The sequence below is a fragment of the Phasianus colchicus genome, chromosome 14 (genome assembly GCF_987193195.1).
Source record: "Phasianus colchicus chromosome 14, bPhaCol1.hap1.1, whole genome shotgun sequence".
In the NCBI taxonomy this organism is placed as follows: Eukaryota; Metazoa; Chordata; class Aves; order Galliformes; family Phasianidae; genus Phasianus; species Phasianus colchicus.
In genome coordinates, this window is record NC_143449.1 from 8,289,437 (window position 1) to 8,303,972 (window position 14,536).

The window sequence follows — 14,536 nt, forward strand, 5'->3', positions numbered from 1 at the left end:
GAAGGGGAATGGAATTTCACTGATTTACCCTTCCTCAAAGCAATACCCTGCATTGTCATTGTGCTGGGAATTTCAAGGGGCCAGTGTTAGGGACACCAAAATCCAAAGTTAAGAATTTTAGAGGAGAGAGGAAGCAGCAGGAAGTCACAAAGTCCTTATGGCTGACACAATTTTAACAGAATTTGGAATTGGTTAAATAATATGGTTAAATAATGTTGCCTACGTGGAGACTTTTTGCATATTATCAGCTTAAGGAGTTGTAGCTTAAGAAGAGCCAATCCTTCGAAAAGCCTTAAAGGATTTTATTTCTCGTCCTTACAAGAAATTGGTGCCACAAGTTTAATGAAATTCAGTTCACATATTAATAAGGTCCGCACTGTCATTTACATCACTGCAGAAATTATCAGAAATTGCCAAGCCCTAAAACTATTTGTCCAAATTTTCCTTTGCTTTTGAACCATTTTAGTACCCTCTTCCCTTATCATGATTTTTATATATCCTTAATTTACTTTGCTTTCAGCACAAAGCTCACAAGCTCTTCATATTGCAAACTGGGCCCTCTTCAACTTGGCTTCACTAAATTTATTTACAAATAGGAAAGAGCTGGAGGAGAGTTGTAAATTGACAGTTACATAGTGGATCAGGTTGTTTTCACTGTGGAAGGAAATTGGTTAACTATTATGAAATTAATAATTATGTAATTGACTTTCTGAGATTCACATTGTATCCTTTTTAAAGCTCCTAAGAGCGCTGATGAAGCCCAGAAGTTGAGAGACAGTTCAGCCCAACTAGCAGTTTACTGTATTGAAATCTAATTAAAGTTGTTTGTGAGGTAAAGCACCATTGTTCCTCTAAGGAGCAAATGAGCCAATATTTACATTAATGTACTGCAAGTTTCTCTTATTAGATATGGATAAACTTCTAGTTTTGAAATATAACCCCTTTGAATAATAAACATTTTCTTTATCCATTTCAGCAGCCATTTTCCTTGTTACCTTTGTTATGAAATCAAATCTAATATTGCTGCTTAGCATAGTCTTTACTTGTGTACAGGCACATACATATCCAAACACACACACATTTGTACAGGTCCATGTTCACTGAAGAAATATTTGTGTTGCTGTACCTGCTGTACATTGGCCTGAAGAAGGTCTCCTAAGCGCTCTACAAGCTCAGTGAAGGTGGGCCTCTCTGTGGGCACTCCATGCCAGCAGTCCAGCATTGTTTGGTAGCTAGATAAAAACCACAGGTATTGAAAAATAGAACGACACAACTTTGTATCCAAACTGTTTTTTTTTCTGCTACTGATTGTTTTGGTCCTCATTCGGGTAGTTTGGGATTAAAATGTATTCAAATCTCCATGTGCTGAAATTCTACTCTATTTTCACATGAAACAGTTTTTAATCTATCTTTTGTTTCAAAAGAGCCTGTAGGCTTTTTATTCACACCTGATTTGACTGACAGTCCCTACTGATATTGCCGAAATAAGTCATAGCTATGGATGCCAGCACACAACAGTTTCCTGAGTTTACATTCATGAACTACAACAAACTTAGAGAGATCTGTTCATCTTCTTGTTGGCAGAGGTTGAGCTGACTTGGCCTTTCACTAGCATTCATCTGTGTTATCAGGAAATCCAACATATGCTCAACTACAATGTTTACTGAAAACAATATGCAAAATACAACCATCATCTGATGAGGTCTCTTTCCTCCTCCAGACTTACTATAATCTCCTTTGTGATACTTAAATGACATGCAGCATCTCTCAATACAAAACCAGGAGCTCTTACACTTCTGGAGTAGAATACTCTGGTGATCTCATCCGAGTTCCTTCCTTGAGCCGTCGGCAGAAGTCCTCATCTATCTGCACTCCAGGGTATGGAGAGGCACCTGGTGGGAAATGTAAGGAGGATGCTCAGTGAATGAAATACAAGTTGGTGACATCTGCTGAGAAACTGAGATAGTCTGGAGTCTTGTAGTGAAAGAGGCTGGAGCAAACAAGGGGTTGTAACCACTAACTGTCTAAACGTTTCAATTGGCAACCCATTACAGACTCACTCTTTCTTTTCAGAGGTTTCAGTCACACAGTCTCCTCTGAATTTGTAATATAGGAAGGACCACTCCAAGGTAAAACATGACAGAAGAGAAATAAACGTTTTTAGTTTGAAATTTCAGATGACCTGTTGGTAAAGATTTCTAGTTCATGCAGTTAGTTATGTATGGTTTTCCAGGGAGACTGATTTCATTTATCTTCAGAGGAATAAGTATATGTATTAATTGAATGTACTGTTCTCTGCAACTAATTAGAGAAAAAGGGCTTATCAGAAATTGTGATCATTGTTTTATGACACCTGTACTTTACAATGCACCATAAATAGGAGAAGCAGAGATATAATTTGTGGAAGTACCCTGGCATCTGAGTAATCTGAACCTCATAGGTAAAATTCAAGAGATGTCTATACTGAAGTTTGAAAAATTACTTAACCCGTTGGAGATAAACCTGAAAGACAGGGAGGGAATTTAGGGATTTAGGGAGGGGAGATTTAGGTTGGATTTCAGGGGGAAATGCTTTACAGAGAGAGGGTGAGATGCTGGAACAGGCTGCCTAGAGAGGTTGTGGATGCCCCGTCCCTGGAGGTGTTCAAGGCCAGATTGGATGGGGCACTGGGCAGCCTGGTCTAGTATTGAATGTGGAGGGTGGTGGCCCTGCATGTGGCAGGGGGGTTGGAGATTCGTGATCCTTGAGGTCCCTTCTAACCCTGGCCATTCTATGATTCTGTGATTCTGTGAAGATCTGTAATGTTTCTTCCCTTCCTTCTCAACAAAAGCTTTACCTGTAGTTCAGCCCCTGTCTTTCTCATTGTGGCATCCTACATAGGGCTGGATGGTGAATTTGGAAGAAAATTTAATCAAGTCTTAACAAAGAAGATTGAATGGAATCTGGATCTGCATCCAGCCCTCGAGGAATCTGTATATGATTTACTGTCTACAGCATTCCTATGTATTTATTTCCTGTAATTTCCCCCCAACCCCCAGTTTGGAAACATCACCGAGTGCTTTGCTCTTGGAGGTACCACATGCACAGCAGAAATCTTTTGGAGGAAAGCAGAGATGAGGATTCCAAATGTGACTGTTCTTAGAATTATTCTATTCTGTGAATCTGACCACTCATTCTGCAACACCATGCAGGGATAGAAGTCCAGGGAGCTCCATAAGAGGGCAGCTCAACACAGCAAATAGGCTCTGATGGCATTTAAAGTTGGGAGGCACAGAACATTCCTTGATGTGCAAGTATCAGATCACAGTGTCAAGAGTGTTTCCTGGAGCTATTTCTGCTTTGCATTTTGATTTTCCTTCCTGATTTTGTCTTTGTTCTGTCATTATGATCATAATAACTTGCTAATGTAACGTTCAGCTTACATGGCATCACCCATTGGGCAAAGATCTCTAAATATGCTTCCATCAGCTTTCATGGTCTCTCCAATTAAGTGGACAGATAGGCACTATGGCACTGTTTACACAGTGTGTAAACAGGATTTTCTTAGTTAAACTAAGAAAATGGCATGGATAGGTATAAGGTCTGGAAGCACTGATGTTGTCCAAGCTACTGAACTGCCACTTATACATCTCCTGACTTATCCATAGCTTGTCTTTGTATCTGTATAGGTTGACTAGGTCTGAGACCTTAAAGACAAGGCAGTGGAACTGATTGAGAAAGGATGGAGAATTCCATTCGATCTGTCATAGAATCACAGAATAGCTCAGGTTGGAAAAGATATCAAGACCTTAAAGATCATCAAGTCCAACTGCAACCAAACCATACTATCCTAACTCTAACAACCCTCTGCTAAATCATGTCCCTGAGCACCACATCCAAATGGATTTTAGACACATTCATGGATGGTGACTCAACCATCTCTCTGGGTAGCCTATTCCAGTGCTTAACAACCCTACCTGTAAAGAAGTGTTTCCTGATATCCAACCTAAACTTACCCTGGTGCAACTTGAAGCCATTTCCCCTCATCCTGTCACCTGTCACCGGTGAGAAGAGACCAACCTCACTCTTGCTGTAATCACCTTTCAGGTATTGGAGGAGAGCAATAAGGTCTCCCCTCAGCCTCCTCTTCCCCAGACTAAACAGCCTCAGTTCCATCAGTAAATCAAGTCAAGTAAGTCAATTTGAGTTACCTATTCATGGTTACATCACTGATCAAAGCAACTGCAATATTTTGGTGAAACCAAGTACAGGGAATGCAGTGGTAAACTGCCTTGAATTATGATTGCAAAATGTTTTGTTAGTTAATATTTTGACCACTGCTGGCCTCCTACTAGCTGAAGGCAGTTCAGATCTCAAAAGTAGGGAAATCTCCCTTTCCCACCTCCACTCACCGTTATACTTCATCTAGACTACCTCAGAACTTGGATATGGGATGCTGAGACGGCTTAGGAGAAATGTAGGCTGAAGCATATGGTATAAGGTCTAAACATTACATTTTCCTTAGGGGAAATCTGTTTCAAAATGCTCAAAGAAGTAGCGTGCATTTGATATAGTAGTACTCTTTTGATCTTGGTTTTATTTTAGTAGGATAATAAGATGCTGATGTTATACAACCAGGCACTACTTGTTTACATAATTACATTTGATTACCTTTTGAACAGTGCATATTTAAATTCCAAGGGACACTGCCATTCTGTAAATGCCTTCAGCATCTATTAGGAATCGCTGGCACTACCTGACATGAGGTGTGCTGACTCCATTTACATAATGCAGAGCTCAGTGCAAACCCAGCCGCAGATTAAAATATAGTCTTTCCAGTTCTGATTTCCCTGTATGCCACCAAAACAGACCCAGTCTGCCAGCCTGTCAAGAGGAAGCCTATCATGCTTCATTCAGCTGCTGACCCTGGCAGTACCCATGTCCAAACCAACTCTGCATTTTGCTAGTCAGAAGCTATTTTTTCTTCGAGGGTGCTAAGTCTGTGGGACCCTGTAAAAAGCATCAGTTGTAAGTGGGAGCTAAAACATGCCCTGTAGCAATGACAAATAACTTTCCTTTCCCTGGCTCTCAAATATCTGTAAAACTTTTATATAAGAGAGTTCAATCAGTGACACAAATCCTTAATTAAATATTTATTGTGTGAGCAGATGTGAGTGGTGCCAAACCACAGGCATGCTTGGATGATCTGAATGAAAACCCTCTTAAAAGAAAATGACTTGGTTTTGAGTCTGTGCCATGGACTGAGGAAAGCATATTGGATCCACGTCACAGTGAGGGCAGCAACTCTACAAATGGCAGCCCTTGGAAGAAGCTGGTAGATTTCCCTAAATTCAGAACAGGACAGTCTGTTGTCCCAAGTAAGCACCTTCATTAAGAAAAAAGGCTATCTAAGATGAAAAGAAAGGAGATATGCTTTTTTTTTTCTTTGTTTTTTTTCCCCCAAGTAATTAAATGAATTTCAGTGAAAAAATTGTAATTTCTATTAGTCTTTGATATTAAAAGCCAAATGACCCGAAGTTGACATCTGTAAAGTGCTGTCTTTGCCATTCTCCAGTGTGTGGTCCACTTGGTTCCTTAGAAATGTATAATGGAGAGACCACTCCCCTGTGCATGTCTCTGTGTGCTGGTGCTGATGCATCTCTTGCAACCCTCAGTTAAAATTAGGGCATTGCCAGCGCTTCTGGAGTTTCATCTTTCTGTGGTGTTTCACATCCTGTTATACAGAGCCCTGGAAATGTTACACGAAAGTAACAAACCAGTAAATAAAAAGAGGCTGGGAGAAAGCAACACCTGCCACTTGCTTTAACCACCTGAGTGTGAAATTTCTTTTGCAAGCTGATATAAAATAGAGAAAAGTCCAAATCAAAGACTTTGACTGAAATCAGGTTGTGTTCTTTGCAAACAACTCTGGATTTTGAGTTACAAACACCTCTGGACTTTGCATCCAGATCTGGACTTGGCATCTTGAGCCCAATCATTAATAGCAACTGATCCATGGACCAAAGATAGTAGGATATTACAGTTCGCTTTCAAATTCAGAAGCTTAAGTTGACAATTCTGCTTGTTTTCTTTTGTCTGCAAATGCTGATTAAGAAGGCAAAGCTGACATTCCTAAATCCCCTCAGGAAAACAAGACTTGCTATTCTGTAAGGAGAATTTGAGAGCAGCAAAATCCAACTCCCTGTAAGACCGTTTGTCTGCATTTCAGGGCTTTATCTGCTGGACAGAAACCAGGTCTCAGTGAAGCTGAGACTTCTAACAGTACCAGAAGATTAAATCTATATAAAGAACAGTATTGCCATCCCTTCAAAAATGTTGTGGCTTGCAAATTATATGGCCAGAAATGTATGCATTCTACCTGTTTGCTGCCAAAATGATTTAAGCAGAGCCTAGCACTGGTTCTCATGTCAACCTGATGGCAGCTGTTGCCAGTTCATTTTTCTTACTTAAAATCTTACTTAGTTTTTGTGGGAAAGATAACAGACTGAGATAAAATGCAATGTGGGCAAACTCCTCTGTATTTCCTGGTCTGCCACGAGCAACATCAGACCACTGTGTCAGCAGCAGTGCAATCCTCTGCAACCTCTGGGCTGCGTGGTTTCCTAAAGCAGAAAGCTTAAGGGAAAATACAGTTTGATGGGGAAAGTTCTTCATTGCTCTCAAAGAAATATTTCACTCTTGAGTATTTGAGGCTTGTGTTATCTCTGTGCTCTGTTGGTTACAGTTATTACAGATGTCAAGTCCAGGATTTTAGATTTTGTTTGGTTCCTGCCCCTGCTCCCCTGTATTCGCTACTTTCATGCATTTTGCCAGATGGAGTTCTTGTTGACTTTATTTTACACCAGATATGCACTGTGCAATTGTACTAACTGAAATAGAAACATGACATCACGTTATTATCTTTTGTCAAAAGTTTCTCATAGTAACCATAGAGTCATCAGCTAGGAGAAAAAAAAACATTCTTACCTAGAGAAAATATTTCCCATAGCAGAACTCCAAAAGACCATACGTCACTCTGTGTTGTGTAAATCTTATCAAAAATTGCTTCTGGAGCCATCCATTTGAGTGGAAGTCTTGCCTACGAATGCAAAAGACACAACACATTGCCAGAGCTGCTGTTAACAATCTGCTCTAGTCCTAGGAGAATAAAGGTCTGAGATTAGCATTTTAGGTTTTTTCCACTTACATCTCCTTTCCGTACATAGTCAGGGTCTTTGTAAATGTCCCTGGCTAGCCCAAAGTCACAGATCTTCACCACGTTGTTCTCAGAAAGAAGGATGTTCCTTGCTGCCAAGTCCCGATGGATGCACTGTGAGGGAATGAAGAGAGGCAACATCAGGGGGTCTGCCTGGACAGTGGGTCACGGCTAGGGCTGAAAGCGTGAGACCTCCTTTGGAGATGGACACATAAAGGTGTTTTTGTTGTGAGAAGGTTAAAGAGAGGGAGAAAATAACTTGGGAACAAACTAAGTATTGCAGTTAATCTTCAGATTTTTCCTGTATGAAATAATGTTCATAGTAATGATGAGACTAAGGGAGTGCTATTTTCCAGTTAGTTATTGTTTGGCAAATTTGGGAGAGATCAAAAAGCAGCAGGAGCTGCATTTGCAAATGCAGTCCTATGAGCATGTGTGAGAACAGGGTCCTTTCACATAGGCAATTGCTGTGTATGTAACTTCTGTGTGTGCTACCCATGTAGCTTTGTGCTAAGTCCAAGCTCTCAATTTTGTTAATACTTTGGTATGTGTACTACATTTCTTTTATAAAGAAGAAGTCTTTCCACAGGTTACAAATGTACAAACTTTTTTTTCCTACCAAAAAATGTGCTAGCTTTGCTGATAGTCTCCACCATAACTGACATGCTAAACAAATAGCTGTGTAGTCCCTCTCCCTTATTCAGCAGCACTTTACTGATCACACCAGAACCTTTCCACATAAACTTTCTGTATTTGCTTGAGTCAGTTCTGTGAATGACCTTACAGTCTGTAGTCACACCTTCCTAGCCCAGAACATTGCAGATGTTCCTTCAGAGCTCCTTCAGTGATACTGACTGCTTAACCATTAGAGCTAAGGTGATCTCCAACACTACTGCAAAATCAAATAACGTATTACACAGGCTCAAAAGCTATTTGGGTTTCTTCATGTGAGATACCAAGGATATTTTAATGAACTCACTTTTCTGGAGGCAAGAAATTCCATCCCTTTTGCCACTTGGAAGCTGTAACAAATCAGGTCCTCCAAAGTCAGTGGCCGCTTGTACAGATCTTCAGCATCTAGGAGAGATCACAGACAGAGCAGAACACTAGAGCAGCAGTCCCAGAGCTTTTGGGAACTGGTGTTGCTGCCACACTGATTATCCCAGTCCTGCATCTGAGGATTGTTAGGTTCACAAGTTGTCTAGAATGCTATGACTTCACCAGAGTCACAGTTCTGGCTTGGGAATCACTCACCTAGAGCCAGACCAGATGGCTGAAAGAGTTCAATCCAACATTATTCACATCATTTAGTAATGGGGAAAACAATATCTGGGGATAAAAGAGAGGGGAACTATTTATAGTGTGTGAAGAGACTGGGGACAGATTGGACCTAACAAATCTCCGGGTAAAACGCTGCTGTTACTCCTACACAGCAGGAGCAGCTTTCGTATACATATGCTATTGCAAATTTCTTTTTGTGAGAAAGTTGGAGTGGGGCATAGGCAGGAGAAAGAATCTGCGGTTATTGAAGCACATCACGCAGTGTAAGGGCTTGTAAAGTGTGCAGCGGTGTGTGTGGCACTGACCAAGAAAGAGAAACAGAAAAATAACTAACAGAAATCTTCACAATGAAAAATGTGGGATTAGGTGGGTTTCTTTTACCTTCTTCATCCTCTTCAGAGTCACTGTAACTCTTATCTTCAATAAATCCTGAGCTGGCAGAGCTCCCAGTGCTGGCTACACTCTCAAGGCGTCTCTTGATCAGCTCAGTCAAATCGCTGCTGGACTCATCCAGGCTTTTCTCTGCTTGGCCAGAGTTCTCCTGGGACTAGAAATGGTATAAAACTGATTTTAGCATTTGAAGATGTCATAACTAGGTATTGACAGTTATGCAATGGAATGGCATACAGAGAGAAGAAAAGGTCCCCTGGAGATGCACTCAAACCATGTTTGAAAAGGATGTTCCCTGACTTCCTATTTATCAGTATTGCATCGTGAAAGTTAAGCAGAAGCAGCCTAGATGAGACTAAGGGATGAGCAGAGAGACTATAACTCTGGAGAGGCTCCAGTTCTTGTAGGGCTTGATGTAGAGAGCCCTGAGGCACTATGTTTTCACGACAGGAAAGTAGCCCCATCCTCTCCTCACTGCCGATTCCTGACTTTCTGTGTCTTCCCTTGTATCACAGCCCAATCTATGCCAGCACAAATGTTTGTGTGGATGGACACAACCCTTTGGAAACACAACCATGCTTTGCTTTACTGCAGACCATATTTGCATGCTGCACAGGTTCTTGGATTGGCACAGAAGGGAGAGTGCAGGAGATGGGAATGAGCACATGGCAGAGAAGGTAGGCTAGTTTTGATAACAGGGGGCTACCAAACACAAATCCCCAAATTAGGCTTATGTTGTTCAGTTTTTGTGACCTCCTTGTGCTGGGTAGTGTATCACAAGAAGTTCCCTTTCTGTCTCAAATGCACTAGTATTTGGGTATTTCCCAACTATTTCTTTAGTAGTTATTTAGAGGAAGAGGATGGGAGTGAGGTCCAAGGAAGGCTATGTTCTTTTCTTGCTCATATGAATTGAAGCGTGGTGTGAAAGCAGCCTATATAAATATCAACCCCCCTGTGTTAACACAGAAAAGACTGAACTTGAGGTCAGTGGTCGTTAGTTCTTTGCCTTATGACTGTCATTCCTTTACCTTGTATGCAATGAAATCTCCTCGTTTTCCTCGTAGGTAATTGGACAGATTTCCATATTTGCAATATTCTACTATGACCATTAAAGGACCTAAAAAGACAGTGAAAGTCAAATGAGTTCTGAAGCACTGCACAGCATTTAATGTTACCTTATCCTCACAAATCCTCTTCAAAATAGGTATATACTATCATTCCTGTTAAACAGGTGAGGAATTTAGGAAACAGAGAAGTGACACTCCAGAAGCACGTAATCAACAGTAGATACAGAAAGAAGGAAATGATTCTTCATTCGATGATAAATATTGGTATTTATGAACACTGGTAGTAAAATTCAGAATTATAAAAAAGAATATGCACTATATGTTATTATGATTGTTTATTGTATTCACAGAATCACAGCATCCTCTGTCTTTGTAATTGCTTGTTTTGGATGGAGCTGATGCCAGTGGAGGCAATGGAAGTATGCTGGATCCTTGACAGATCCTATTGACCAGAGCTGTAACCTTCTCAGCACAGTGTCTGCATGAGCACAGCCAGTCTCAGGTCAGGGTGGTTCTACTGCTGAGCACACAGCTTGTCCCAGTTGGAGTGCTGGGGTCTGGCAGAGCAAGGAGATCTTAGGGGGACATTTCTCTGAAGAACCCAGGGTCAAATGCTTTCATGGATGCCCCAAACAAATGTGGATTCAAGCACAGCTTTGTAGATCCTGTTACTGATTTATATGTGGCTTTGATATGTTTCCTAGCTGTGACTTCTCTGTATTTTATTTCTTCACTGTAAAGCATACACTGTGCATTAATTCTAAGTGCTTAGCATCAGACACTCAGCCAAAGTGTTAAAATTTGTTACTTGTTATATTGCTAAAATAATGTATGTGCATACTTAATATCAATCTTTATCAGAAGTACTGCTGTATGGTTATATAAAACCTAACAACGAAGGAAAAAACACCATATTCTGCAATGGCATTTTAATAGTAACTCCTATCTCAGTGTCAGTCTTGAGAGCTCACAGCTATTTTTCTTCAGTCTGCAGTTGCACTGGGAAACTGAGGGGCTCCTAGGAGAAAAAGCTCCTCAGAGGATGGACAATCACAGTGCCTTACCAGTTACTGCATTGTATTTTTCTAGGCAGATGGAACTCTATGGCTGAAGTAGTTAACAACTACTGACCTCCTAGCAAGGCTGCCATGTTTTAGGCACCTGTTTGTTAGGCCACAACTTCTCTACTCACAATCCCAGCTACCTAGCCAAGCTTCTTATGTGTCTGAATACAAGCTTTTGGGGTTTGCATGCTCCAAGAATCCCTGTGAGCTCCCCATTCCTGGCTCCCAGATTGCACCAGGCTACTGCTTACTGATTGCTCCCTTCAAGCTGGGAGGATCTTGCTGGGTGGGAGATTTCTCTTATCCTAATAAATCCACCTCGCTGAAATCTTATTTTCCCCATTTAAATGGACAACTCCATGTTCTTCAGGAAAATGATAGTTTCAGAGTCTCAGATAACAGATGTGCACACCATCTCTCTCACTCTTTCCCCTTCATTTATTTTACTCTGGTTTCTTTGTCCTTAGCTGTCTTAGGGACCTTGGGGATTGTTCTGAAGGTTCACTGTAAGCCGTTAAAAGGCATTTTTTAGAGTTGGCACACTGAAGTTAAAGCACAGCATAGTAAGAGACACAGATGCTTTGTAGGGCAGCATGGGAAGGGAAGGGATGCTTTAGTGACAAAGGTCTAAGATTTATGCAGTCTTTTCTTTAAGTCTGCACTTCCCAATAGATTTCTGCATGATGTACAGCAAATCATGTCCGCTCAGCCCCTTAGAAGTCCATACTGCTGCTCCATTCATGTTTGGACTGCCTAAGGCTTCCTGCATACTATGCAAAATGCCTGCCTTTGCCTAGCAGGAGTGAATTGCTTGGGAAGAGGAAGCCTCCAGTACCTTTTAGCCTGGCGCATTCTGCAGAGAAGGAAGGGAAGAAGAGGGAGAAGAAGAGGACAAGCACCTTTGAACCGATATATGGTGTTCATGTGGAAGACTAAGGCACTGAACTGCAATGAAGGATCCCATCTTTCTGCAGTTTATATTCTCTTTTGTAAATGAGCTTACAAAGGAGAAAGGAAAAAAAGAGAAGTGACACCTCTGGCTGGGGAAAAGCCATTTATGTGATGGCCATATCTGCAGCAGTACAAGCACTCCTTGTGCTTTCATTAACAGTGCGTGCATGAGACTTGGGCACTGCACCACAGATAGGTTGAAATACTATTGTAACTAAGAAAGGTTTCTTCGTTGCTTTGTATTTAGTGAGTACTTCTTACCTCCAGCTTTGGTGCAAGCTCCCAGCAGGTTGACTACATTCAGATGGTGTCCTATATGGATGAGGATCTTCAGTTCAGACATTAAAGCCTTGCATTCATTAGTAGTTGCACATTCTGCTTAAGATAAACAGGAAAAAATCATCTTTACACAACAGGATATTTTCAACAGGACACAGCAAGATCCTGTTTATACTTGGAAACAAAAGCCACCCAGGTTACTTGCGGTATCTTTGCCTTTCAGACTGTCAAATAGATAACAATTCAGCTGCTTCATTGTTTCCTGGTGACCTTTATGAAGTGAAATAATACTATCTTTTGAGTGACCCTTTCTTTCTCTAGAATGGGTTACAGAGGTTACTGTCCTGTAGGGGAACCTACCTAAATCAGATCCCAGAGAACCGTCGCAAGAACTGAATTTTGCAAGCTTAGTAAAGGAACAATCATGCTAAGCAGCAATAACAAACAGAATAACATCCTACTGAGATGTACTTCTCTTTTGGTAGCAGTGATGTGCAGTTTAGCAGTACTTCTTTACAATACTTCTGAACATATTTCTCTGCAGTACTAAACATCACTCCAATGCATCTGCAAGATGAGTCCCAAAAGGTATTGGAGAATGTACAGCATTAATAAATCTCAGTCCTGTGAGATCTCATCGACCCTAGAAATACATATACAAGCCAAGTGGAGGGGTCTCTAGGTATGAACCATGACCTCCACAGTTCATGAGCATTGCTTAGCCAGCTATACTGTACTTTCATTCTCTTTTGCTGTCAAAGTTAAGAAGGACATTCTCAACCCTGAATGCTCTTCAGATGCTGACCTGTTTCCTCTGCCTTCTTTCCAAAACTGTCATGGTCAAAATATATTGTAAGAAAAAGGGGCTGCATCCTGTTTCCTCTGTTTTTGCCTTAGCAAAATCATGTAAGATTTAAAAATGAAAAAATAGTTACATAACAGATCACTTGGTGTAACAAATATAACTTCTTTATCTGTTGGTAGAATTCCCATAAACAAATTTTCACCAAACTGTGTGTCATAAAGAAGGAGTTATTCCAAGCCCAAGGTTTCTTCATTGGTGTCATGGATGTGTGTGGGGTGGCACCTCCCTTGATTTATATTAGCATGAGCCAGCAACACGCCTGGTGAAAGCTAAACAAAGCAGCTTCTGAAATGCTTCAGATAATCTAGCACATTAACATGTAACCTTCAAACCAGAACAGACACTAGTCAGCTTCAAGGAAATGACAGATACATGAGAATTACAGTAATGCAAACATCTCCAAAGGCTTTTTTTTCCCCTGAATGGATTGACTTATGCTAGAGAACCTAGTTTATTCAGGAACATGATGAACATGTTAGTTTGGGAATGCCAGGTTAGAGCTGGCTGACCCCCCCAGGGGAGAAAAAGGTAAAATTAGATAGAGAACTGCCAGTTTCTGATGAATATGTGTGGGCAGGCTGGAGTTGACATGAGGATCAGCCGGGAAGCACAGCGTGGAAGTGAATGAAAGCCCAGAGCTATCTAGGGCAGTGTGGATGGAGTGTGGCTAAATTAGTGGTTTCTAGGATACATAAGGAATGGGTGTGGAACAGAGGAAATAAGAACAAAAGATGATGACCTGAAGATCTAGAAAGTAATGCAGAGAAGGGAGAGCTGATAAACTGATGAGTCTGGCACTTGAGAGAGATGGGAAGTAGCAGAGCATCAGAAGCAGCTAGCAACAAAAGCCAAATGCTGTGATGGAAGAGAATTTCCTAGTTCATGGCATTGCAAGAGTTAATACAACAGTAATACAGTCATGCAGCAGCAATGCTGAGCAGTGTGGGCTGTGCAGCTATCCAATGAGCACTGACTGCACCTTTGAAAAAATCCTACATGAGCAGCTATGAAGCTGAAGCTCAAGAAGCCAATGTGCTGGCGGATGCATTTATTCATAAGCTGTCTGCAGAGGCTTTATATGTAAATGTAATATGAAAGAATAGTCTCCAAGTTCACCCATTCCTCATTGCTGAATGGCAACAGCTTTTCTTAATTTCTATAATTGCAAGCAAGTTGTCTCTAATTTACTCTCTCGGCACTGCTTTTTCTCAGCCCCTTGAAATGCTGTGCATCTGAAAGGGCTGTGATCGAAGGCTTAGATCCAATTCCAGACTATCTAGTGTAATTACATTCTGTAATCTGTTTCCCTTCTAACCTCACAGACCTGTAAGCTGCTGTTTTCCTCCTCTAGGGATACCAGACTCTATCAGCAGCACAGCATGGAGCCCGCTTGTCATTTCCCACACGTTAACATCCACTCTGTAAGGACTAATTGCTCCCATAT

General features: G+C 41.1%; 1 protein-coding gene across 3 annotated transcripts in view; it reads right to left on the reverse strand.

Annotated features, from left to right (window-relative positions):
• Positions 1–14,536, reverse strand: part of LOC116229736 (vascular endothelial growth factor receptor kdr-like) — a 122,206-nt gene that overhangs the window by 16,923 nt on the left and 90,747 nt on the right. For 2 of the 3 annotated variants that reach the window (XM_090150151.1, XM_090150150.1), the window contains exons 19-26: positions 12,210–12,326; positions 9,895–9,983; positions 8,858–9,023; positions 8,175–8,272; positions 7,187–7,309; positions 6,967–7,078; positions 1,793–1,892; positions 1,127–1,232 (exon numbers count right to left, since the gene is read on the reverse strand). In XM_090150151.1, the coding sequence (XP_090006277.1) occupies positions 1,127–1,232; positions 1,793–1,892; positions 6,967–7,078; positions 7,187–7,309; positions 8,175–8,272; positions 8,858–9,023; positions 9,895–9,983; positions 12,210–12,326 (911 nt within the window). The remainder of the gene's footprint in view (positions 1–1,126; positions 1,233–1,792; positions 1,893–6,966; positions 7,079–7,186; positions 7,310–8,174; positions 8,273–8,857; positions 9,024–9,894; positions 9,984–12,209; positions 12,327–14,536) is intronic. The other variant, XM_031594424.2, reaches the window with a different exon arrangement.